The 26347-nt window shown below is 43.7% G+C and overlaps 2 protein-coding genes across 2 annotated transcripts in view; both read left to right on the top strand.

Moving 5' to 3' along the window:
• LOC311025246 (periostin-like) overlaps positions 1-26347 on the top strand; it is a 60874-nt gene that overhangs the window by 20073 nt on the left and 14454 nt on the right. Inside the window, exons 2-3 of the mRNA XM_084028079.1 lie at positions 25197-25346; positions 25956-26054. Coding sequence (XP_083884205.1) covers positions 25228-25346; positions 25956-26054 — 218 coding nt within the window. The 5' untranslated portion in view covers positions 25197-25227. The remainder of the gene's footprint in view (positions 1-25196; positions 25347-25955; positions 26055-26347) is intronic.
• Positions 249-21145, top strand: trpc4a (transient receptor potential cation channel, subfamily C, member 4a). The gene is made up of 15 exons (XM_084028105.1): positions 249-347; positions 3634-3863; positions 4382-4600; positions 8871-9011; positions 9468-9644; positions 9973-10173; positions 15989-16334; positions 16854-16993; positions 17089-17289; positions 17371-17492; positions 17667-17862; positions 17953-18144; positions 18379-18420; positions 18797-18886; positions 19566-21145. Exons 2-15 carry the CDS (start codon positions 3705-3707, stop codon positions 20250-20252), a joined length of 2913 nt encoding a protein of 970 aa, XP_083884231.1. The 5' UTR covers positions 249-347; positions 3634-3704; the 3' UTR covers positions 20253-21145.

The raw sequence follows: 26347 nt of genomic DNA, 5'->3' as shown, positions 1-26347 counted from the left end.
AAACCGGACGCGCTGAACCAGATGTAATCCAGCAAGGAAACTTCGTTATCGCTCCCTTCCGTCTCCAGGATTTGTTGCGCGGTGAGCTGAATGCGGCGCGCGCCGATCTGCGTTTTGTTTTTGATGTCCTTCCTTGAAAAGTGAGACCGAATGGAAGTCGTGATGACAACTGAGCAGCGAATCTGGATGTACAGTGGGGATACTGTCAAGTCTCCAAAAATGAGGGGGGGAGAAAATGCAGACTAGGCTGTAAATCCCCAGAGAAAGGACGGACTGGCATCAAAAAAGGCACCAATAACACACGAACGGTCTTCATGCAGATCCACACTGCAGCTCTCACGTTTGGGGTAAGCTTTACTCAAGAAGTTAAGGCGAATTATTATGTATTTATGTTTTGTGATTTATTATTATGTGCAGTTAAGATTGAACATTGATCTGATTGAGCGAAGTTCCAGCAAACATCTCGTTATTTGCGTGCCACTAGGATACTTGGATATATATATATATATATATATATATATATATATATATATATATATATAATTGTCCTCTTTTTTTCACGACCAGCTCCATCCGCGCTATTCCCTGGAATATTATCTTCCACAGAGAAATTAAAATGTCAAAAACCTCACCTGTGTTTGTGAGCATGGCTCCGTGTCTAGTCTGCCAGTTTCCACAGAACTGCCGTCGTTAATTAGTGAAGGCTGACAATTTTATGATTGTTTTGCTGTGCCATTGTAAACACAGGACGGGCTTCTGTAAATGGGCATCACGGTCTGCTGGTAAGCTCACGCATGCACTGCTGTCTAAAACAATGCAACTTTCAGAATAAAAGACTATGTTTTGCACAACATATTGCACTGCACCAGTGCTGCACTTTTTTTGTGTAACACAATAGCTCAGATTTTCCATTTTTCCAAATCATTATTTCCAGGAATTAGGCTACATATAGAGAGAGGCCTGTGACAGAATGCTGAGTGTGTGTGTGTGTGTGTGTGTGTGTGTGTGTGTGTGTGTGTGTGTGTGTGTGTGTGTGTGTGTGTGTGTGTGTGTGTGTGTGTGTGTGTGTTTTTCAATAACACATAGACCACAAATCCTCTTGTGCTGGTGAGCTGCTCTCTGCTTGGTGGGCAGCCTTACTTTATCTGCGTCTTGTGTCACAAGTTCACAATCAAAAATCAACCCAGTGTTTTATTTTCATGGGAAGAAAAAGACGCATTAGAATGTCACAAAAGCATCATACGCAGCAAACAGATACACCTGGCATCCTCCCTATCGCACACTAAGTGATGTGACCTGATATCCGTCAGACTAACACCAAAACACTATGGTGCACAAAAGTGAAACAGACTGTAGTGGAAAACAGACTTTAAGTGGGAAAACAACTATTTTTGAATAGAGATGAATTTCATATTGTTATGCTTAGAAAATGTTTTGTTGCTGAGAAGTGGGCTTGCTGTTAAACGCATGTTAATCATCAAACTCTGAATCTTCCCTGCTGGAGCGTATGCACGTCCTCTGCATAGTGCATGAATTTTACCGTCCTGAGATTGACATTCAGTGTTGCTGACTGCACTGCGGAGGCCCCTCAGGCCAGTTCAGAGGGGTTTTTTATATTCAAAGTGAAATTGTTACACCTAAGGGCTCTAGCAACATCAAATAAATGGCCAGGATCTTAGAAGAGGGAGGAAGACCTGCTACCAAAAGGGCTCTCCAGTGGGAAATAGTTGTCAGTGCAGCATATCTTTCTTTTTATCAAAGTTATTTTCCTTCCTGGAGTGAAAATTGGAGGCACCTACAGCAGTGAAGTGGCACTTTGAGTGTAAGTGGAGATGGCTGGTGACATAATTAGGGGAGACCATTTTACTAAGGATCACTGGTTGACGGTGAATTGCATTATGTCCCTTTGATATTCACCACTTTGGTGTTATTAACTTACATTCCAGCCATCCAGCAAACCGGGCTCTTGGAATGTTAGGCTTCAAAACATCATCATTGCTTGCCACCTGCTTCAGAAAATGACTGCTGAAACTTGTCAAGGAGTGGAAATGTATCATTTTGAGTCAGTTAAGGGGTTGGATTTGGACATTTGGGGCTTTCTTGCCGAGGTGGATGACGAGTCATGTTCATGTCCTGTCTACAGGGGTTTGTGTTGGCTGGGTGGGACTTCCCTGCGTCTCGTCATCACCGTGAGGTTGCCAGGCAACCACCGGAGACTCCAGCAAGTTAAATAACCTCTTTGAAACAACATGCTGTTTTTAGACTTTTTGTGCAGACTAATCTTAATTAGATTGCTGGATTTGCTGTGAGGCAGATTTTCTCCCCTTTATGACAGAGGCTGTCCTTTTCTCCGGTTTCCAGTCTTTGTGGTAACTTAAGACAATCCCTGCTGGCTTTACTTTCATATTGACTGTGCAGACATCAGAGTGGCATCAATCACCTCATCTCATTCTCAGCAAGAAAGCTAATTAAGAGCAATTTCCCAACATGATGAACTATTCCGTTTGATGTGCTTAATTAGAAGACTTTGGGCATTTTGGGGCAAAGTTACTTACTATATATAAAATGCATCGCCGTTCTTCTGAACTAATTGGGCTGCTGTGAGTCTGTTAATCCGCTCATTATTTATTGAATAGAGACACAGAGGAATCTCAGTAATGAGGTGTCCAACAGTGGAGAGACTTGAACCCCTTTCTTTCTATTATTGAGTAACATGTAACCTTTTCCACTCTATCTTCTTCAATGTTTTATTCGTCACCCTTTCATCTCCTGCACTCCCTATTTTCTTGTCTGGTTTTCTCTCCCGTGGCCGGTCCCATGTGTTTGTGTTGAGTGGTTATAACTCACCTCTGTTTTAGAATGAGCTCTTTATTATGGTCTTGAAAGGGTTACCTAATATTTAGGATTAACTTGTCAGAGAAGCAGCTTACACGTGCTACTTACTCATCTAATTGTACACACCATTCCCCCCATCTGCTCCTCATTTTATTATGACACTGTGTCATCACGCTGCCAGATTCCAGAGATCTTGACCGTTGTTAGGAGACGATCGCCGCGTCACTGCGAGAGCTCGTTTCTGTGAAGCTGCACGGCGCCGAGAGCGTGATTTTTCGCTGTCACCAGGCAACCGCCGAATCAGTTGATGTCAATCAATTATGAAGCGGCGCTAATCGCATTAACTCAAGCCATTAGTAGCTCAGGAATCAAAGATCTCGCCATCCATTTCAGCTGCAACACTTCAAGCTAATGGCTTGTCATGATGTCTCTCGTGGAACGGGGTCAAGAAGAAGCTTCAAGCGAGGACATTTTCCTCTAGAGTTATATTTACCTGAAAGGATGACAGAGAAAGCCTAGCAGTCACATAACACGACGCAAGACGTGCAGTTCTGAAATGTGAGGTGTTAAAAAGAAGACTCCAGTATCATACCTCTTCCTTAAAAAGAAAAGAAAAATGAGTGCTATAAATGTGCGTGATGCTTGGATAATATTGAGGGATCGCCTGCTTCACCTCTCATTGCCTCTACAATCCTCTTACCCCTCTCCTCCTCCTCTCGTCTTTCTCATACTCTTCATAAAAAGTCATTACCAAAAACGCGTCTTCTTCCCATGACACCTTTGTTCCCGCCCCTCCAGTGTGGACTCCCCCAGCTCGGCAGCAGCTGTAGCGGTGTTTGCAGAGTGCCGGTGAGCTGAAGGCCAGGGAGATGTCCCAGCTGTACTACCGGCGGACCGACAGCTCCTCTTACCGGGACCGCATCCCTCTGAGAATCGTGCGGGCCGAGTCGGAGCTGTCGCCTTTGGAGAAGGCCTACCTCGGAGCTGTGGAGAAGGGGGACTACGCTAGTGTCAAGCAGGCTCTGGAGGTGTGTGTGTGTGCATGGACGAATGGATAATTTGATAAATACAGCCACTGACACTCTAAATTACAGCTGGATGAATGGTTGGGAATTAAAGCCTCAATCTAATTGGATTGATTTAGAAAAGATGTGCAGCCATGATTATCCTCTCTTCATTTCCAATACCATCTGTTGCGTTTTATCTGCCATGACAGGTATTGGACCTTTTAATAGACACAAAATATTGCTAGACACCAGCTGTTCGGTCCTGCGGTGTTTGGGAGGCCCAAAATGATGCAGATCTTTTTTGCTTTTTCAGTGTTCAGAAACACCACTTGAGGCTTTGTATGAGGATTCTGAGCAGCTTTCTCACACTATGTTGATCCCCTCCGATGTGAGGAGTTAACATTTCCCTCCAAAAATCGATGCGTATTCTGTGTCAATGACTATTTTCCTCTTCTAATCAATGATATTCTTTGAAACCAAGTCCCAGAAACCCTGACTTTCAATCCCAACCTTATTTTATTTTATTATTTTTTTGCCAGGAGGCAGAGATCTATTTTAAAATCAACATCAACTGCATCGACCCTCTCGGCCGCACGGCTCTGCTGATTGCCATCGAGAACGAGAACCTGGAAATCATCGAGCTCCTGCTGAGCTTCAACGTCTACGTCGGCGATGCCCTGTTGCACGCCATCCGCAAGGAAGTGGTGGGAGCTGTGGAGCTGCTGCTGAATCACAAGAAGCCCAGCGGTGGCATGCAGGTGAGGAGGGGACCGAAAGGAGTTTTAATTTAAGAGGACTTTATTCATGAGGGAGTCGAGAAAAGTGCCGAGTGACTTTTGTCCCAAAATCACTGAATGGTGAATGCAGTAAAATACGGATAGTCATTGTGTAGTTTATAAGCTGCCTGCAGCTGCGTGGAGAGTTTTATCCCATCTAAAATAATTGAGCCCGTATGTCGGAAACGACAAAAGCCGTCACTTCAAAAGGCTGTCTTTTTAAGACACGTTATGTCTTTTGGGCAATGAAGAGTTCTGACAGAAAGCTCTTTAATGAGCACGCTCACTGAGGAAACATGATGTATATATTTGATCCAAATTTATGACAAATTCAGTTTTTTAAATCTTGTTAGGATCTAGATTAGCTTGAGGAGGCTGCTGTTCATAAGCAAACCCTTCTTCTAGTCTTTGAGAAGTGCCTTTTTGAGAGCATTAATTGCTATAATCAAAAACAAAATACACTCTAATTAATTTCCGATTGCTCATTTGCACTGATTGCTCTCCACTCAAAGAGCATAGTTGCACTTGTTCTCGACACACAAGTGCTGTGTGCATCCTGAAACACACACACACTCTTCCTCCTTCCTCAGCAGTGATGCACCATAAACCACAAAGGAACAGATGTTTTTTGGCTTCACCTACCAATTGAAGGAGGGATGTTATTGCCATTCCTGGTGTGTCCTGTTAAAAGGCTGTATGTTTGTCTTCGATAATATGAAATGAAATACCGGGCAAAAGGGAAAATGAAAGCAGAAGGAAGCACAAGAGATAGACTTGTTTGTTCAAGTGGATGTGGAGGGAATGAGATGCAGAGGCTAAAAAATCCTGTCCGAACCCTCCAGATGAGACGTCTATCAGCCGCCACATTTCCTTTAATGTCTTCGTAAATACATAATTAGTGGGGTTCTGGGGGCTTACTGATGTTAAATCTAGGGTCGGTCATCTTGAGAAACCAGTACAGTAGATTTTTAAAATGATCCAAGCGTTGCCAACTCTTTTCCAATGAAGTAGCTTCAAAAGTTGCTCAATAGGGCATGAAAAGTGCAAAGTTGGCAACAAGCCAGGCAGTCCCTACAAGCCTCCTTCCAAAGCCACTTCCCCGAAATGATCATGATGAAAGTTTACTTACAATCATAATGATAAATAAAGACACATGGCTGTTGTTAGTGACTCAACAATGGATGCACAGGTAGAATTATTCAACTTTTTCTCTTTTTTCAGAAAATTTGATTTAGCTTTGAGATAAAAGGCTGTCAGTTGTCTGTAAAAAGTGGTCCAAATATGTGTGATTTTTTTTTTGTCTGACCTCAAAATAGTAAAATGATCATTGATATAGACTGCTTAAAAATGATGTTATGATAATACGTTTGTTTTTAACTATAACGTTTCTCTGGCGTCTGCGCTTCTTCCCATCACAAGAGTAGGTTTGTTCAAATAGATCACATCTAGGACAGGCTCATTGGTTATATTAAAAGGCTGTCTGGGAAAAGTGCATCCTATCTAATGCCTGTGTCTTCTCTGAGATTTATTAATAAGAAGATTAATTTAAGCTTCGCTGGAATAGCCTGTATTTGTCTTACTGTTGCGGGCTGTCCAAATGATGCGTTTGTAATAAGCTCACAAGTGTTGTGGCTTATTTGTTTTCCACTGAGGAGTGTTTCTAAACAGCTTCATGTATTATCCACTGAGCACAGATACTCATCTGTCAGAGGCACAAACACTGGAGCTCAATGTGTCTCTCAATTCTACCGCCCTTTGGGTGCTTCTGTGTTTTTTCTTGCTCTATCTTTTCATTTTCCACATTTTTGATCATTGTTTTTGGATGACTCTGCAACCTACATGTGCACATAAATATAGCTCCATAAGAAGATGCCTCCTCTTACATATTATAACTTAGTCAGCATAATCAGGATTACTTGAATCCACAAAGACGTGACTTTATTTTCTGCAGTTTGACTGAAAAAAACGTCTCCATGTCCTATTTTACATCGGCTTTTATCTAAACACCGTTTGTGATGTTGTGGGATGACAAGTGAAAAAAAACAGTGGGGCGGCTCAAAAAGCAGTGCAGTGAAAACAACAGACGGGCTGTGCTTTTGAAGATGCTAATTTTAATCAGCGCGGTGACAGCGGAGAGCCTCGCTCTAATAAAAGTAACAAATATGCATTACACGGACAAGTGGGCCATAATTTGTTTTATTTTCGCCTCTATTATCATAGCTTCACATCTAGCAGCCTGCACTCCTCTTGCTCGGTGTTCGGGCGCGGGGCCAAGGCCGTTTGATGTCGATTATTTGATGTCCCTCCTCCTCCCACGTGGAGAACAGAGGATATGGCTTATTAGTGATGTGACGACTGTCAGACGTGGCTCCGCGCCACTCTTTGGAGTCGCTGCTGCACTGTGACTGCTCCGAGTGGAAGCTACAGAAGTAACTAGTGTCCACATGTAGAGTGACTTTTAGGTGATGAAACCCTTTTTGGAGAAAATGAACCAGTCGCCTGGATAACAATTCATCTTCGTATGGTGTTCCTCAGGGAGTTTCACTGGTGCTGTTTCTGTTTCTGTTTTCATAAACAGCCTGCAGGACATTACACTTCAGATTTTGTATTAAATATCCCTCATGCATTCACATTATTTTATGCTTTTCAGTGTGATTTTTATGCACTGTCCCACGAAAAGAATAAAAAAGTTCATAACTTCCACCACAATTAAATTCATTTATTGAGATTATATATCTTTTGGGTGGAAAATGTCCCTTTAAATACTTTGAGAAGGAATTGAAGCCATTTTTCACAGGAACGTTGCTGTGGACTCGCATACAAGCTCTCACAAATGGATTGTTACCCAAAAGTCCCTTGTCACCTCGCTTGTCGGCCTGTCACTGTGTGTTACTGTCACATGTGGCCTCTCATGTAGAAATGTGCCATTAGAAAGCCTCCTGCTGCTTATGGATTTCCTTTTCTTTCTATCAGATCAGAACACCTGAGAGTTTTGTTAGTATGTCTAGCCTTCTGTTTGTCTCTTGAGATACAGCAGTACAGTCGGTGTTTAAGGTCAGCAAAAGAGTATTAGTGATGTTCGATTTTCTAAACTTCCATCTTGGATTCTAACTCGTGTGATTTGGTTTGGTTCATCATTTAAATCACATATTTTTTTTTTTAATTTGTAGGTTAATTTAGTGAATTTGTTCAAATGGACAAGACTGCTGAAAGAACACATTTGTGTACCTCCTAGTCCATCTGTCCATCCGGTCCTTTCTTATGAGGGAGGGAATTTTCTATTGGATTCGGTGGTCATAGTGTCACTTTGTCACTTCATGAAACTCAAGAATTCATATGCTAATTTGTGTCAATTTCACACATAAAATAATGCAGTGATGACATTTTGGACAGACGTGGATGTAAACTGCAACATGACTGGTTAGCGGTTAGTTATCTGATCACACTTCAGTGTATATTTACAGTGTGGGCCTGCTCTCTCGGCGTAGTACACCCTCGTGGCCTCAACAGGAGTCTTGGTAATCCTCTCCCACTAGAACGAGCCCCTTATTCCCATCTGTCCTCTGTCTGCATCAAGTTGTTGAATAGGTCCTATCACATGGCTACGCTCCAACAATTCTCTGACAACTTCTTCCTCTCCTCCCGTTCTGCCTCTCCACAGAATCAGATAACAGTACTTCAATTAAAAGAAGTAGAAAAAGGGGCCGGCTCTCTCCTCTGCAGCCTGCTGCCGTGCATTCCCTCTGAATGACATGGGAATAGCACAGGGGCTTAGCTGGAGTGGCTGATAAGAGGGATCGCTGGAATGAATTTCTTCCCTATGAATAATGATCCCTGTGAAATGTGCGGCATGGCTTTTGCTACATTGATGTCTATACCCTTTACCTGCTCTTCATATGGATGGCATCTTGTCTGCGACTTTGACCAAGGTCATGATTCCTCACTAGCGTTTTAAAACTGTTTTCACTGCAGCTGCTGAAAGCTCTAATAACTGTTTCTTTTGCTCCTGCTTATTCCGTTTAACTTCAATGTGCAGACCGCTGGGACTCCGGTGTGACCTTTGTACTCGGAGGTGGACAAAAGATCTTTCAGGCTTCTTGTTTAACCGAAGCAATTACTTAGTTTTTCTACTGACGGAAGGAAGGAGTCTTTAAATTGGCAATAGATCACACAAGGCCAAATGCACTGCTTTGAGAGCTCCATTCAATAGATGTCATTTGAAGTTGTTCTTATCTCTGCTCTCCCCTCAAAGGTTCCTCCTATCTTATTGGACAAGCAGTTCTCTGACTTCACCCCTGACATCACTCCCATCATACTAGCAGCACACACCAACAACTATGAAATCATCAAGCTGCTGGTGCAGAAAGGTGTGTCGATGCCGCAGCCACACGAGGTGGGTGAGACCATTCGTATGTTGCTTTTATTATCAGTGAAACCCCCCCTGTAAATCTCTGTTCTGGGAGCAAATGAGAGGGTTTGTGTGGGGAAGCATCAAAATGTGTGTTTGGCATCCAGCGGAGTTATGAAAGCGTTTCATGAGTCCGTCGATAGAATGGATTCAGGTGATACAGATCCACTTCTGCTCAACATCAAAAAATAGACATCAAACACACGTAAGCTAAAGTTTTCTCACGTTGTCGAAGCGTGTTCATGATCATTCGATTTGAGAATTAAACGAGGAAGCTGTAAATATGCTCATAATTTAGAATGCCAAAAGCTCACTGATTGGTGCTTTGATGTCTAAATAACATATCCAGCATGACAGCTTTCAGTGGACATAAGAGACACAGCGCTGATACAATACCAAACACTGGGAGGCCTCATTAAAATGCGTGGTTTGATGTTGCAGGTGCGCTGTAACTGCGTGGAGTGCGTGTCGAGCTCCGACGTGGACAGCCTGCGGCACTCGCGCTCCCGCCTCAACATCTACAAAGCGCTGTCGAGTCCCTCGCTAATCGCGCTCTCCAGCGAGGACCCCTTCCTCACGGCGTTCAGGCTCAGCTGGGAGCTGCAGGAGCTCAGCAAGGTGAGGGCCGTCCGTTGGCAGGAGTTGATTATGATGCATTGATTAACTGCGCCCTTTTCAGGGAATGGCCTGTCCGTATATTATCCCAGCATTCATATAAATTACTCTGAGTAAATGTAATTTGATGAACAAAAATGCTATAGCTCACTATTATAAAACCATTTTATTATCCTTGATTAATACACATTTCAGATGCTAATATGACAGAAAATAGGGGCAAGATTTAATGGAGAAAAACAACTTTTTAGATCTGCACTGGTTTTCCCGAATGTTTTCAGGTCTACCGGTGTTGAGCAGTATCTGTATTCTGTGTCCGTCGTGTTCTAAGGTGGAGAACGAGTTCAAATCGGAGTATGAGGAGCTGTCTCAGCAGTGCAAGCAGTTCGCCAAGGACCTCCTGGACCAGACCAGAAGCTCCAGAGAGCTGGAGATGATCCTCAACTACAGGGATGACATCAACTTATTGGAGGAGGAGGGCAACACCGACCTGGCGAGACTCAAACTAGCTATCAAGTACCACCAAAAGGAGGTAAGCATGATATCTGATCGATCTGTTTGGTCATTCGTATCACAATTCAAACACAAGAAACTCTTTTTGCCAGACGGAACATGAAGTACACAGGAAAAAGTTCCCTCTCTATTTCTGAGGCTGCAGTAATGGGAAGGAAGCAGGGAACATCATTCTCTTGGCCAGCAAAAAAATCATCTCTCTCTCACACACACACACACACACACAGACAAGTGAGAATAAGATATGACTCTAATATCACATTTTTAACCTATTAAATTGTGCAATATATAAGAAATCCTTGTTTCCCTGCAGGCTTTCTCTAGTATTGTTTCGTTCCCTCCTCCCCGTGTTGTTTGCTGCCTTATCTACTGTGCAGCTTGTTGTTAGATCTCAATGCCACACGCCCCCTGGCTACTTACAGTGAATGTTGCCTGGGTGAGAAGTGTGCCAAGCCAACGTCTTCTCACGGGGGTCACTGCCAGCCAGCACCAACTGGTGTAATAATGTTAGATTAGCATCAGGCTGGTTTTTTGATGGTGCCAGACGCTGGTTCGGATAGGATTCTATCCGCTGGCAGCACACACACACACACACACACACACACACACACGTCAGAGTTCATCACCAAAGCATTACAGCTGCAAGGTAAGTGTTGATTCCTTGTCGAGATTGTAACGTTGGCTGTAGACGTTCGCTGCACAAAGTGGTGTTCATTAATTCAAGTCAGCTGTTATTTCACTGAAGGCAGAACCTGTTGCTGGATTCATCCAGTTAAACAAACATGCTCTATAATAGTCTGTAATAGTAATGCAGAACATGTACAGTGCATTTGGGTTCAAAGCAGGCCTTAATTAAGTCTTGATTACTTTCACAATCCAGGCTCGGTTTCCTCGGTTTTTTTTTTTCAGTAGGATGTAAATTGAATATGAATATAAACATACAAAAATGATTATAAAGGAAATGGTTCAAACCTGATAAGCAACGTTCCCTTTACAGTCCACTGATTCCATGCTTTTGTTTCTGCTGTGTGATAAATGGTTTGTTAGAGGTAGAGGAAATTGGTAGAGGAAAAAAAGCTAATTAAAATGACTAATTAGTCCTAATTTGTATATCCAATGTGCGTTATTGTTATATAAACCATCAACATTTCCTATGGCCAGAAGTTCCCTTTCAAACTTAGCTGGTAAACTATTAATTACTGTTATCTTATTATTACTCATGAGTCACACAAAATCATACATCTGCTTTCCAAATCTTTTATAATTAGTCGGCCATGGGTGTAATCGCTCTACAGCCCCTCAGCTCAGTGTTGTGGGTGAATATAAAAGCATGGTTTTCTGGGTTTAATGGAGGAGGCGGGATGCCCGGTTACAGCGTCGCTAAGTTATGTCGCGGCTGATGGCCTCTCCGGGCGAGAAGAAAAGGGGTTCAATCGATATCCCGCCGCAGAAGTGTTCCACTGAAGATAAAGGTGAAGGCGAAATGATGAGGAGGCAGACGCATTACTCCCAGGAGCGTTATATAATTCATCCAGCTGTCTCGGCTCACAGCAGATGCACTTTTGGAGGCGTCTCGATTCATGAGGCGCCTCTTTCCTCCTCCATCCATCCAGTTGTCGCGCATCAGACGCAGGTTGGCAGGAGAGTCACGACGAGTCACGAAAAAGGACAAGTGGGAGTCGTGCAACAGGGCGCCTCTTTGATGGACGGTCCTGCCGTCGCACCCGACCTCTCTGTTGTTGGCGGCGATTCCCTCATTGCACACAATTGTAAACGATCACGCCCCCCTGCTGCTCTGCCACAACTTACCACACATCCCCGTCTCCACAGGGCTGTTTTAATTATTCAGGAGATGTCCCAGAATGCCCTTCTCCTCTATTCTATCCATAACACCCTTCGATCGCACCAGGACTTTGATGGAGAACAGTGTGTCATGATGTGGCTAACAATCCACCCAGCTGTCCTTTTTATATGATAAATGCCTGCAGCTGCCTGGATGGTTAGCAGTCATTTCAAGGTAATGTTATTCAATGCTCATGATTATAGAGAGCTGTAGTGTATTTGATGGAGAAGTCTCCGTCTTAAAAGGCAAGTTATTTTCATCTATTTCCCCAAATTAAATGACATATTTCTTCATTAACATGAAGCAACCTGCTTTAGTCTTTACTATTTTTAACCCTCAATTTAAAACGAAATACTTGATTTATGTTGATTTCCGTTGGGAGTATTTTTTATTTCTTTGATGACTTGCAGAACTGGTTGTATCTTTGTAGTATGTGGAGCAGATATACTGTAGGAGGCTGTGTGAAAACTGGATTTTATATCAATTCAACCACACAAGCGAATATCCAATTACTGGCGATGGCAGTCGTCTCGGCTGTGCCATAAGGTGTAGCGTTTTGTGGGATTTTTCATACATTCGTTAGTAAACGGTTCGAAGCAGAGAGAGGAAACTGGAAAAAGTGTGAAGCATTACTAAGCGTCGAGATTTTGAGCATATAATTGCTCGAATGGAAATCAATCACTAGATCTGCCAATAAAAGTTGTTTTTTTTCCTGCTGCAGTCTACTGAGAAGGTCGACTGTGTGCATAGGAAATCCACAAACACACACACACACACACACACACACACACAGAGAGGTATTTAAAGTGATTGCTTTGCCTGTGACAGATGATCTTTTAGCCAGACAGGGTTTTGCCCCCTGTGAGGCATCGGAGGCTGCGTGGACGTTTAGTTGACCATAAAAGGCTTGTTTTTACAGAGAGCGGTTATCGCGCCGAGGGCATTTTGCCTGTCGTGTGAACGCCATCATCTCTTCACAGACAAACACTCAAACTCTTCTAATTGGCTCGACACTCGGGCTGAATGTGGGATTTGTTCGTTATTTATAGTCCTGGCTGTCGATGAGTTTTGCAGTGCGTCACAGGGAAGCATGTTTTTGACCCTCAACTGGAGAAAAAAACTGAAGGGCATCTCTCCTCTTAACCCTCTTATGTGTGTCGTGTGTGTTCACGCTTGCTTACATTTTTTTTGTGTTTATCCTTGCATCCGTGTGTGTTTTTGGGCTTTGCTTCCGCTGCACTCCTGGGATTTAGAAACAGGATTTATAATGGTCTGAAGAGAAATCTCCACAGGCCTTCGGGCTAAAGAGCAGAGCAAACAGAGCCGTGCGCTTTGACGCAGCGGGAGGCCAAATCAGATAAATGTGATCAGTAACACAATAAAGTGGAGATTATCCCCTCCGCCTCCCTGGGGGGTTTAAACCGGGGATTTACTCTCATTTGTACCGATGTACTCGCAAAAATGTAGGTGAGTACGCCGAAGAGTCGCAGTGTGAGCGAAAAACCAGACGCCTCTTTGATGTTTCGGAAATTGTCAGAGGTGCGTGCTGTAGTTTGACGTTGCCCCCTTGTGACATCTCATAAAAACTGCAATTTTATATTTCATGCTGTTTTAATGACCCCATTAAATGGAGATAGAATTGCAGTAAGAGACTGTGTGTTATGTAGTGGAGGACTATTAGCACTTATCTTCACACTCCAGTCTTCAGTGTTGAGTGATGTTCAGCCGTTGTTTTCTTAAAATTCAAAGAGGGAGATAATTCCACCTGTTCACACAGGTTTCTCTCATGCTAGAGCCAGGTATTTCTCCCTTGGAGGATGTTGTGCTTTATATAATCTGCTTGTTACTTAAGCACTCTGTTCACAATATGAACGTACACATATTCAGGGACACATTTTGAAGGTTTCCAAGTCCATCAAACCCCTGATTTCATAAGCGTGAGACCAGTTCAGCTGCTTTAAAGGTGACAGTGTGACCATCAGCGTGTCGGTCATAGAGAAGTAAATTATGACAAATGACGAGGGGATGTATGATGACTATACTGTTCAGGAATACTTTTACAATCTTTTTTTGAGAATTGCACCACATATTTAAAACAAAGGTTCACGTTTACACACTTTTCCTTGATCAGATTCAGTAGATGATCTTGACATATTTAAAAGCAAACAAATAAGTATGTAAAATAAAATAAATATCACCTATACAGATCAAGCTTTTTCTCTCCGGTTTGTATTTCATCTCTCATCGAGCCACGGAGCAGCTAAAACATAGCAAACTGTAAGTTGCGTGTTTGTCAGCGTGTGTCTGTGCGAGCGGAGGAGAAGAGTTTCGGCAGACCTTTTATGTTGGCTTGGCTGCGGGGGAGCCTGTCTTCACAGAGCTAGGAAACGCCTTTACTTGGCCCCTCACACACTGAACTATGAGCTGTGTGTAATGAATGGAAGGAAAGTCAAGGGAACTTAAAATACAAGGACAGCATAAATAAAGGAAATGATAATAACCTAAACCTCCTGTATCTCTAAGATTCTCTGGACAAAGTCTTATTAAGACCACCGATTCATCTTGTTAAGTACATAATCTCATTAGGTTTTGGAGATTATATTATTACAGCTCATGTGCAAAGACAAATATCAGCACGACTACGTTTCCTAATTATAATGCTAATTAGCTTAATTTCTGACCTCATTAGCATCACTGTTAGTGTTCAGTGCATCGTGTTGATTAAGGCAAGACATCAGGCAGCTCGAGTACCTTTTGTTTACTATCATTAGGGAGGAATAATGTTCTTACAAGCATTAAACAATAAAAGCTGATGAGGAACATTTTTGTTTGTGAATGGACAACTCGATAAAAGTATTAAAGCTATCTTTAAATAGAGGAAAATGTTCCATAAGTTGCAGAATTTAAGACAACGGCTCTGCTTTTTATTTTATTATTTAGTGGAATAACGTAATTCATTACAAGACTCAGTCTGCACCCATCGGTTTATGCTCAAAGGAGTCGTATGAAAAGAGAAACAGGGGAGCTTTTCCCCCTTTTATTCTTCCATCGTCAGGCTATGGTGATGATACAAAAAGTTGAAGTTAATCGTCCCTTTAATAAATTAATTATATCGCTCGTAAAAAAAACGATTCCTCGTTGTCTCCACTCATCCGTGAAATTCATCCCCCTCCTATATAACCTCTCGTCTTCACTTCCTCTCAAGTTTTGTGGCGCCACTGTAGTTGAAATATGGAAATAGGAGCCATCCTACCCTAACGCAGTTAGGGATCGCTGGTTCCCATGGTAACGAGGCTGCAGTGTTGGTGAATTGGCACCCAGTGGTGCCGGTGGACACTTTGACTCTGATGTAGAGGCACGACGTGATATTTCACAACACCGTATGAGCCCGCGTAAGTGTGTTTGCATGTGCCAATGACTCATCTATTGAACGCTGCGTGAGTTTGTTTGTTTTCTTTAATGGGAATGTATCCGAAATACCTCTAGATCATCACCAGGCTGCCAAGAACAGTCTCCTTGTTACCCACGGCAACACAAAACCTCAAACGAGCCAAACGACAGATAAGAAGATGAAACATTTGTCACATGTTAAACCATGTTCCCAATCATACTGTGTTATCTCCAGAAAGTCATTAAACTTATTTTTAACTTGCAGCCTGTGTAAGGTTTCTTTTTTTCTGTCAACACAGATTCCCTTCTGAAATATCCATGTGTCGATGATTACTCTTCAAATTTTGACACCGCCAACGCTTCCCACTCCTACATTTGTTTGCTCTGAACTGGAACTTGCTGCGGTTGCTAATTCTGGTTGGCGGTCACTGGGGCATTATGTTCAGTGTGAAACCACTCAATAGCCTCAGGCTGAGGATGCTGTCTCCCAGCAAGTTTACAAGCTGGAATCATACCTTGGACGAGTGTACGAGGAGTTCTTTTTTTTTATCCCTGCAGATCAAACATGAAAAGTATAACTTTCCCCCTTTATTTCTTTCAGTTTGTCGCCCAGCCAAACTGCCAGCAGCTGTTGGCGTCCCGGTGGTATGACGAATTCCCCGGCTGGAGGCGGCGCCACTGGGCCGGCAAGTTCTTCACCTGTGTCTTCATCGGCCTCCTCTACCCGGCGTTTGCTCTCTGCTACCTTATCGCTCCCAAGAGTCGCCACGGCCTCTTCATCCGCAAGCCCTTCATCAAGTTCATCTGCCACACGGCGTCCTACCTGACCTTCCTGTTCCTGCTGCTGCTCGCCTCCCAGCACATCGTCACCACGGAGCAGGACAGGCAGGACAGACAGGGCCCTGCGCCGACCACCGTGGAGTGGATGATCCTGCCCTGGGTGCTGGGTGAGTGGAATGAGGGAGGTCCGGTCCATTCTAATGACTTTGGTGATCCCCAGACTTTTCTTCTTGCGGCACCATGAGCTTTTGTAAACGGATCGCATTGAAATTTTTTTGAAATTTGAATTTATTTATTTTTTCATTTGGTTTATAACCAACACTTTGGTAAATGACCACATAGCTGCAAAACTAATGCTATCTCTGTTGGACCTGGCTGCACATTGCATTTAGTCCAAATATATTGTTATAGATGCAAATATGTGCAAAACATTATACCTGCTCAGCATGTAAGCATCATCATTGTGAAATGTTTTTATAATTCTAATAGTTTCATAAAATCCATGTCCATCTAAACTAAAAAGTGCAAACAAATCAATTACTTTTGCCAGCCAATCAGAAACGAGGCAATCAGAAACCAATCAGCCAATCAGAAACAAGGCAATCCGAAACCAATCAGCCAATCAGAAACATGTATTTTTCATGTAAATGGTATCAAACCGATGATGAGACGCTCCTCTCTTCTAGGATTCATCTGGGCAGAGATCAAACAAATGTGGGACGGCGGTTTCCAAGACTACGTCCACGACTGGTGGAACCTGATGGACTTCGTCATGAACTCTCTCTACCTGGCCACCATCTCCCTCAAGATAGTAGCCTACACTAAGGTAACCAGCTAGGTGTGAATAGCAGTAACATAGCAAGGCGTGTAACTCTCTTTGTGTTCTCACTTTACATGTGTGCCATCCTTTGTCCCGTTCAGTACAGTGGTAGTAAACCCAGGAACCAGTGGGAGATGTGGCACCCGACTCTGGTAGCTGAGGCCGTTTTCGCCATCGCCAACATCTTCAGTTCCCTGCGCCTCATCTCGCTGTTCACGGCCAACTCTCACCTGGGGCCGCTGCAGATCTCTCTGGGGAGGATGCTGCTGGACATCCTGAAGTTCCTCTTCATCTACTGTCTGGTAAACACAGGCGGGGAATATGAACACGCACACAGAGACGCATGGAGAGGCTTCAATAAGTGCTCTTCTCTCTTCCTTCAGGTCCTACTCGCTTTCGCTAACGGGCTGAACCAGCTGTACTTCTACTATGAGACCAAGGCTTCAGACGAGAGGGGGAAATGTAAAGGCATCCGCTGCGTGGAGCAGAATAACGCTTTCTCCACGTGAGTTCACGTGGATCTCAACTTGCTTGCGTGTGGGGCGTAGATGTGTGATGTTGTGAAAGAGAGCGAGAGAGAGAGTCGTGTGTTGCAAACTGTGTGAAAACTAAAACGGAGTTGCTAAGAGAAACTGATGTTTTAGCAGGATTTGAGTAACACTTCCCATTTCCCTTGCAGATTATTCGAGACGCTGCAGTCTCTCTTCTGGTCCATCTTCGGCCTGATCAGCCTGTATGTGACCAACGTGGACGCGGACCACCAGTTCACCGAGTTCGTCGGCGCCACCATGTTCGGCACCTACAACATCATCTCGCTGGTGGTGCTCCTCAACATGCTCATCGCCATGATGAACAACTCCTACCAGCACATTGCCGTGAGCACGGACCAAACAACAAACCCGCATGAATGCATGTGAATGTGTGTGTTGGCAGCGTTTCCCCATGTGCATCCATCTCTGTTTCAGGATCACGCAGACATCGAGTGGAAGTTCGCCAGGACGAAGCTTTGGATGAGTTACTTCGAGGAGGGGGCCACTCTGCCGGCCCCGTTCAACATCGTCCCCAGCCCCAAATCCTTCTGGTACCTCGTGTGCTGGATCAAGAGGCAAGTGTGCAAGAGGAGATCCAAGCGCCCCGACACCTTCGGAAGTCTCGGAGTAAGTTTCAAACAGAGTTGTTCATTAATACTAGTCGGTGCTCAAAAAAATATCCGTTAAACTAGAATCCACTGTAAAAATCTCATTTAAGACCAGGAGTCTTTATTGTTTTGCAGATAGACAGCGAAATTGAATACAGAGTGTGTGATACGGTGAAGAAAAACTAAACAAGCCCTTTCTTTCATCTCCCACACTCCACTAACTCATCCTCTCTGGCAACCGATGTCTGTGCAGAGGCGAGCAGCAGAGAACCTGAGGATAAACCATCAGTATCAGGTAAATGCAGCCTCTTTCTTAGCGAGCTGAAAACGAGTGCGAGTGTGAGAAAAAGAGAGATCACACATTCTGCTCATCGAATGCCTTTTCTACTACTTTCAATTTCCATCCGTCAGTAGAATGCATTTATTTGGCACGCTGTGCCTCCACAAGTTCACCCCGTGGGATTTTCATAGCCGCTCTCTTGTCGAGGATTTCCAATTTGTGTCTGCAGGTGGTTATTGCAGCATTTGTTTATATGAGAGGCCACTTGACAAGTGTTTCTTTGTCATTGTTTCGCTGGCCGAGTGACTGTGAGTTTTGTGTTGAAGCAACACATTCATTTGATATTCGAGGATGGTATTTTATTCAAAGGCCTTTTGTTTCACGGATGTAGGAGGTACTGAGGAACTTGGTGAAGCGCTATGTGGCCGCCATGATCAGGGATGCCAAGACAGAAGAAGGCCTGACTGAGGAGAACTTCAAGGTAGGCACAGATTCTCCAACAATAAGCCTCAATAATCAGCATTTATTAACGATAGATTCCTTTCAGCTCATTGTTTTGCTGTTTTGCTGCACAGACAGATGCAGTTAGCAACTAGCTGGTGGATAAAGTGGGACATTTAGATAGAGCCAGATGTTTATGAGTTGGTGGAGACCAAATTCTGAGCTACTATAAAAAGAGAGTAAATATTGGAAGTGGACTACAAATTCATCATCAAATTAATCATTCTAATGTTGCTTTGTAATTCGGCCACTGCTGGCTCACGACTCACTTCTAAAGTGAGTCAGTGTCCAGCTGTTACCCACAAGTGGCCAAATGAATCAGTTACTGCAGGTTTTAAGATGATTAACTTGCAAAAATTGCAACAAAATAAGAGTTAAGTCGACCATCGTTCTTCAGTTTGGACTTTTGGCTTGTTTGGCAATTATTTTTCAAATGTGATTAGGATCCTACAATACATGCAATGTTTGCGTAAAAACAAAAGTGCTGTTTAATTATAATTTTTTTTATTAATTACATTTTATCCAATTAGTATTGACTGGGTTGAAATTGACTCGATACTCTGCAGAGGGCGCTGTAGAAACCAACAACAGGGGCTGATATTTTCAGATTAAAAGCATTCATTTACCAGGGGAGCTGACTTTTTGCTTCTCTCTCCCAGGAGCTGAAACAAGATATCTCCAGTTTCCGTTACGAGGTGATGGGCATGGTGAAGACAGGGAAGCCCGCTCTCCAGGGGGCAAAGGCCAGCGGCAGCTCAGTGGAGTCCAGTCTTGCTTACCCCAACGCCTCGCTGAAGGTCTCCCCCTCCACCCAGAGCACCCACGCCAAGAGCAAACTCAACCGCTTCAAGATCATCGCATCCATCCTCAAGCAGAGCAGCACAGCCTTGCCCAGGCCGCCCGAAGCCCCCAACGGTCTCCTCAACGGACTCGTGGTCTCCGACGAGAGCTCCAGCAGAAGCCAGAAGAGAAAGGCCAAAGACATCACAGATTTCGGCTTGTTCCAGAAACGCCACTGGGGCGGCAATGACGCCACGTCGGGGGCGGGAGAGTTTTCCCGGGAGATGTACTCGTTGTCAGAAGAAGCGGGGGAGTCCGGGGGCTCGGATGCAGAGCAGCAGGACAAAGGGCATACAGCGGGAGGTGTGGATGAGAAAGGACTCCTGCAGACCGAGGAGGAGGAGGAATCTGCAGCAACTGAGGCCCCGAATGAAAACAGCGAGGTCTTGAACACCAGCAACAGCCCGGGCGAAGGTGTAAAAAAAGAAACGAAGGGAGAGGAGAGTTTATCCTGCAGTGACTCAGTCGCTAGTGGATGTTTGTCGGCGTCATCCAGAGGAAAATAAATGTATATATACAAACCAAGTGATGCTGAAATGAAGGCGGAGAGACTGACAATCAATGTGAGTTTCAAGCGAGGATGACATTGTTTTGCAAAGAGTATTGACATTTCTGGTTATTACTGAACTAATGATCGGATGTTGATCTTTGGAGACTCAGGGAGGCTTTTGGTGAAGTGTTTAAAATGCAGTTTTATTCGTAGTGGAGATGCAGCGAAGACGAACGGAGCTCTGTGCGAGCGTCGCAAAGATTTTTGGATGAAGTCATTTCACGTTATCTCGTCCCTGCTGATCATTGGAGAGTAATTATTTGCTGAAACTGATAATTTCCTATTTTTTTTTTAACTCCTCTTGCTCTCTCTCCCCGTCCCTCCAAATCCCTTCATCAATCTCTCTCTACCTCTTTTCCTTTCCCATTCGTCTCCACGCCGCTTTACTTTCACTAGAGCAATAGATGTGTTCCGTTTTAGACCCGACTCTCTGCCTTATCTGTCTGTTTCTGCACTTTACACTGGCATACGGTATATCAAGGACGCGTCGAGCTCTGATCATGCAACAACAATTCTGTCAATGTTTTTCTATGCAAAAACCTGGGATTGTGATTCTCGTCATTCTGAAGAGGACATTTAATGGTGACAGTTCATCGGTACTCATGCAGGTATAAGGTATAAGAATAATACAATATGAACACAGTCCATCAACCATTTAAATCAACATATTATTCATGTTTTATCACTCCTGCGGAACAAATTTGAGAGATTTGCTGTTTTTAACTGGTACCTAATCGATGTCATGGTAATTCGAATGAATGATGTGATAGATATTAAAACATAGATCAAGTGTACTCTTGATTTGGCTTTTTTTCTTTTGACATGTTTCTGTTGTTGAAAAGCCGTGAAAGCACGACAACATAGTACCACAAAGTGATGAACCTGCCAGTGAAGATGATGCAACTTTATTAATAGTTACTGGTTTACACATTCTTATCTGTTAGGCTAGTTGAGCGTCTACAAGACGCTGTGTTTATGGCTTGGCTTTATGCCATAATATAGTTTTGTCTGTTGTATTTGTACACGCAGTGCTTGAGTTGGACACAGGGTGGAGCATTCCTCCAAAGTGCATAACCTCCAAGGTGATGGGAGGCAGGTGTGTTGAACGGAGGAGGCAAACAGTGATTTGTTCGGCTGTTTACGCTAAAAGGACACTTATGATTGGAATTTTGAGTGTAAAATAAACGGATCACAGCATCCAAAGTTATACGGGTACTGGACATTGGTTTAATTTTGGCCCATAACACGCGTCTGAAACAAGTTCATCCGTTCACCCCTCAGTGGCTTATTTAAACGGGTTAAAAAGTCACCGAGGCTCCAAAGACAGAAAGGCATTCATTTATAATGGTGAGCCCCAAATTAAACTTATTTTTAGGTTTTAAATGATCTGCAGGCACCGCATCAATTTAATGAACTCTCAGTCGGAGCAAATCTTTTCATAAATCCATTTATTGAGTCTTTATGTAATTTTCCACTGTCTTCCACACACCAAACACATGTCAAAGTGTTTATTTGAGGTTAACATCCCTGTTGTGGTTTTGAATGGAGGTCTACGGTGTGAATCCCAGAAGCGAGTGCCACATAATGAGTGCATTAACGGAGTGGAGTACAGTACAGAATAAGTGAATCCTTTCAGAGAGCTTCCTCCTTTGTGGTCCGACGGCTATGTGCCCATTAACAGCTGAAATGTCCTTCCATTAGTTGGAACAGTAAGTGCAGCAGAACCACACGGGGAAATTGTAGATTGAATTTATCTGCCAAATGTTTCCGCCACTTGAACTGCTGAACTTCCACTGAAAACTCTTTTCAGTTCTACGAGCAGCACAAGTTTGTTAATCAAATGTTTCTGCTATAATTAATTCTAATTAATGAATTCTGAAAGCTGCAGCAGACCATTTTTTATTTCTTTGAATGACAGTTCAAACATTTTGTGCAAATCATGTTCCAGACATTTACAAAGTGTGTTCTTACTCACTGTCATTAGTGAAACATGACTTATTCACTCTGATCTTTTCACAGATTCACTGAAAATCAACTTTACAACACTTTCCACAGGAAGAATCAGAAGCCAGTCACACTGTTCAAAAAGCTCACACATGAAAACAAAATTGCCCCGTGTATTCTCCCAGAGACTGGACGTTTTATGTCACAGCGGGTGAAAAAAGAGATGAAATATTCAACAGTTGATGAAACTACACTCCATGTGTGATCAAAAGGCTGCGCTGAAATGCTCCTGGGTTTGTGATGCATCAGCCAACTGCTCTGAACCAGACTGTCACAGATGCTGAAACTCATCCCGGTGCTTAAACTTGCATACTCACACATACAACGCTTAAAGGAACAATACACGACATTCAGAGCGTTCATATGGTAACAACCAACTATGTAAAGCTACAGTGGGATCGTGTTAACTGAGCAGAGTGTGTGTATGTGTGAAAATGAAAAGGCACACACTTTTTTTTCTCCCCAAAATATGTGAAAGCAAAAAAGGTTGTTATACACTATATGGCCAAAAGTATTCACTCACCCATCCAGATAATTGAAATCAGGTGTTCCAATCACTTCCATGGCCACAGGGGTATAAAAGCAAGCACTGAGGCATGCAGACTGTTTCTATAAACATGTGAAAGAATGGGTCTCAGGAGCTCAGTGAATTTCAGCGTGGTACTGTGATAGGATGCCACCTGGGCAACAAGTCCAGTCGTGAAATGTCCTTGCTCCTTATATTCCACAGTTAACTGTCGGTGGGATTATAACAAAGTGGAAGCCGAAGAAGCGCTAGGCCATGTTAAATGACGGAGCGGGGTCAGCGGATGCTGAGTCTGCAGAGTCAATCTGCCTGCACAGAGTCCTGACCTCAACCCGATAGAACCCCTTTGGGATGAATTAGAGAGCCAGGCCTTCCTTTCCAACATCAGTGTGTGACCTCACAAATACGCTTCTGGAAGAATGGTCACAAAGTCCCATAAACACACTCCTAAACCTTGTGGAAAGCCTTCCCAGAAGAGTTGAAGCTGTTACAGCTGCGGGGTGGACCGACGTCATATTAAAACCTATGGATTAAGAATGGTATGTCCCTTAAGTTCATATGCAAGTCAAGGCGGGTGAGCGAAAACTTTTGGCAATATAGTGTATGTGTTAATTCCATTTTGAAAACCATGTTATTCAATTTGTGGAGGCCTCTCACATGGCTGCACAGACAAGTCCTTTCCACTAGGGGGCGATGTCATTGTAGTTTTGCAGTTACACACTCTCTTATAAAATACCACCTGCAACCTGGAGAGGACTGGTGCAGTGATGTGGGAAGCAACGGCTAGATTCCTCCATAAGGTTTCTCTTGGAGAAGAGAAGTATTGAATTAACTTTAATCTAATCCATCATGTAGTGTGTGTGTGTGTGTGTGTGTGTGTGTGTGTGTGTGTGTGTGTGTGTGTGTGTGTGTGTGGGGGGGTGGGTGGGGTACGTGGGTTGGGGTCTCAGATGACCCTCAAGCAGGAGAGGGAACAAAAAGGAACTCAATGAGGTTTAAATTACGGTAAATTGCAGGCTGGGCTGACTATGTGTGTCATCACTTTGTAGATGTTGTCTTGAATGCTAAGATAGCATCGTAGACAGGAAGTCGTCTCCAAAGGGAGCAGGCCCTGTTCGAGGCGGCTCAGCCTCCCCCCATGCTGCTGTTCTCCCTGGGATCCGAGGGGTCATGGGAGTTCATGAAGAGTGAGTGAATCTGTGATGACAGTCATTCAAAGGAGACCCGTTACTGCATCATGCATTGACTTTAACAAAGTAAACATTTACCTGGGTGCAATCTGTGGTCATCTGTGGGGTGAACTAATGCTTAGCTCTACATTCGATGAATGATGTCACCAAGAAAAGTCCTTTCCATGTCTCCCATAGACGCATACCTGTTCATGTTCAAAAGTCAAGACCGTACATGACGACGAGCCACTTTTTTCCCGATGGATTTCCCTTTGAAGCTGTATCAGATCTGGCTTCGACTGGCGGAGACAGCTGCAGGTGCAAGTCGGGACTGGGGAAGAAGCTGATGAACGGTGAGCATGACAGCAGGGAGGATGAAGGGTGGTGGGGGGGGGGTGATAGGAGCGCTAAAAGGGAGTTCAGGGGGAGGAAAGAGGCTGGTGGAAATGATGAATCCACGTCCTGAGAGTAATGAGGAGCGGAGTGGTGTCCCAGGGGATGGATGATAAGATTATAGTTAGGGTTCTGTCAAGTGTAAACCTCTCATCCACGCAGATAGACCAGCAGGGCTTTGAATTTGATTTACAGCCTTCTTTTATAGCCTATTAAAATACTTAATATCGAAAAATGAAATCACATATTTAGTTGCCAAAAGTCCCCAAGGACACACATCAGAGGAGTATTTACTGCCTTTGTGTTCGTGTGAAAGAGAATGCCTTTTGATGAATCACTCATCTTGATTGTTTCTTCTTTTTCCTACATATTTTAATCACGATGGGGACCTTTTTAAAAGTGTCCCCCCTCTCAAAAAGCTCTCAATCTTAAATGCATTTGTCCCAATTCAATCCACAGCAGCGCTGTCATTGTAGAGCAATGTAAAGTTTGACTTACAGGGTGTCCTCGGTGCTCTGGGACGTGATGGTGGTGGAGAAGTTCATGACAAATCCACATGCAACAACGTGAGGGAGGGGGGGAGACAACAAGTCAGAGCTGGAGGGAGGATTCTGGAAGGCTGCGAGGGTGAGAGCAGGACGTAATGGTATGGAAAAGACTATGAGGGAGTAAAAAAAAAAAGAGAGAGAGGGTGGGTGGGTATGGGTGTGTGTTACAGAGTTGGTATAAAAGCTCCCTCTCTCACTCACACTCCCATATCTCTTGTGTATTTGTTTTTTTGCGGGTTTGCGTGTTTGCAAGACAACAGGAGTGTGTTTTAGGACGGATTCCTCTCCAGGATGCATCAGCTGCTAGTGGTCACCTCGGTGCTGGTGGCACTCTGCTCCCTAGGGAGCGTGGATACTTCAGCTTACGATAAGATAGTCACCCACAGTCGCATACGGGCCAGAGAACAAGGGTAAGGCGATGGGATGGCAGGGGATTTAAAGCACAGTGCAGCATTCGCTTTGTTCATTTCTAATCTAGAAAAACTGTCAATTTGAATGTGTTAGTCTGCAGATGTGAGAAGAGAAATTGCACATTTAGAAGTAAGCTGACAGATGTGTGCCCGTGTGAGATGATTTCTACCGTGGATTTCATATTTTTCAAGGTGATTTTAATCACAAAGAGAATTCGATCATGATTTGAGAAACAGGTCAGACACATTGATAAAAATATTGATCGAAGCCATAATGGAAAATTCAATATCATCTCTCACATTCGTTCACCCTCCTGCTGTAAAAAAAAATGTGTCCAATTTGCCATCTGAAATTGATCTTGAGTTGGATTTTCATTTACATTTTAAAGGAATTCTCTTTTTTTTAAAGGGCTTTTTCTACTTCTTAACATATGATTTTTAAAATATACATTTCAAACTTTTCGAACACAGTGAAAGTATTGAAGTTTTCCATCTCTCTCTTCTCCCCACATCCTCCCTCAAATTCCCATCCCATGCTCCACGCCTTCCCTGTCTCTCCCTCATCACCTGTCCTCCTCCTCCTCCTTCCACCTTTCCCTTCTCTTGCAGACCCAATGTGTGCGCTCTGCAGCAGGTCCAGGGCACTGAAAAGAAGTACTTCAGCACGTGTAGAAACTGGTACAAGCGCTCCATCTGTGGCAAGAAGACGTAAGTCTTTTCAATGGATGTAATTGCTGCATGTTTTTATTAGTTTTTTTGAATGATTTTGCACAAAACCCAAATGACCTGAAGGTGAAAATCCCTCCCACCTTCCACACGTCAGATGTCAAGTCAGGGGAGCGTGAAATACCTGAGGTGCCAGTAAACGTTTCTACACGTACACGTGGGTTTCACCTCCTCACCTGTGACCTGACCCCCCTCTCTATAAACAGCAGAGGTCTGCTCTGATTGTCTGGACCCTCAGGCTCTTTCCATCTCTTTCAGTCACCTTAATGCGTATA

This window comes from Eutrigla gurnardus (genome assembly GCF_963514095.1).
Source record: "Eutrigla gurnardus genome assembly, chromosome: 15".
In the NCBI taxonomy this organism is placed as follows: domain Eukaryota; kingdom Metazoa; phylum Chordata; class Actinopteri; order Perciformes; family Triglidae; genus Eutrigla; species Eutrigla gurnardus.
This window is presented reverse-complemented; position numbering and strand designations above follow the sequence as displayed.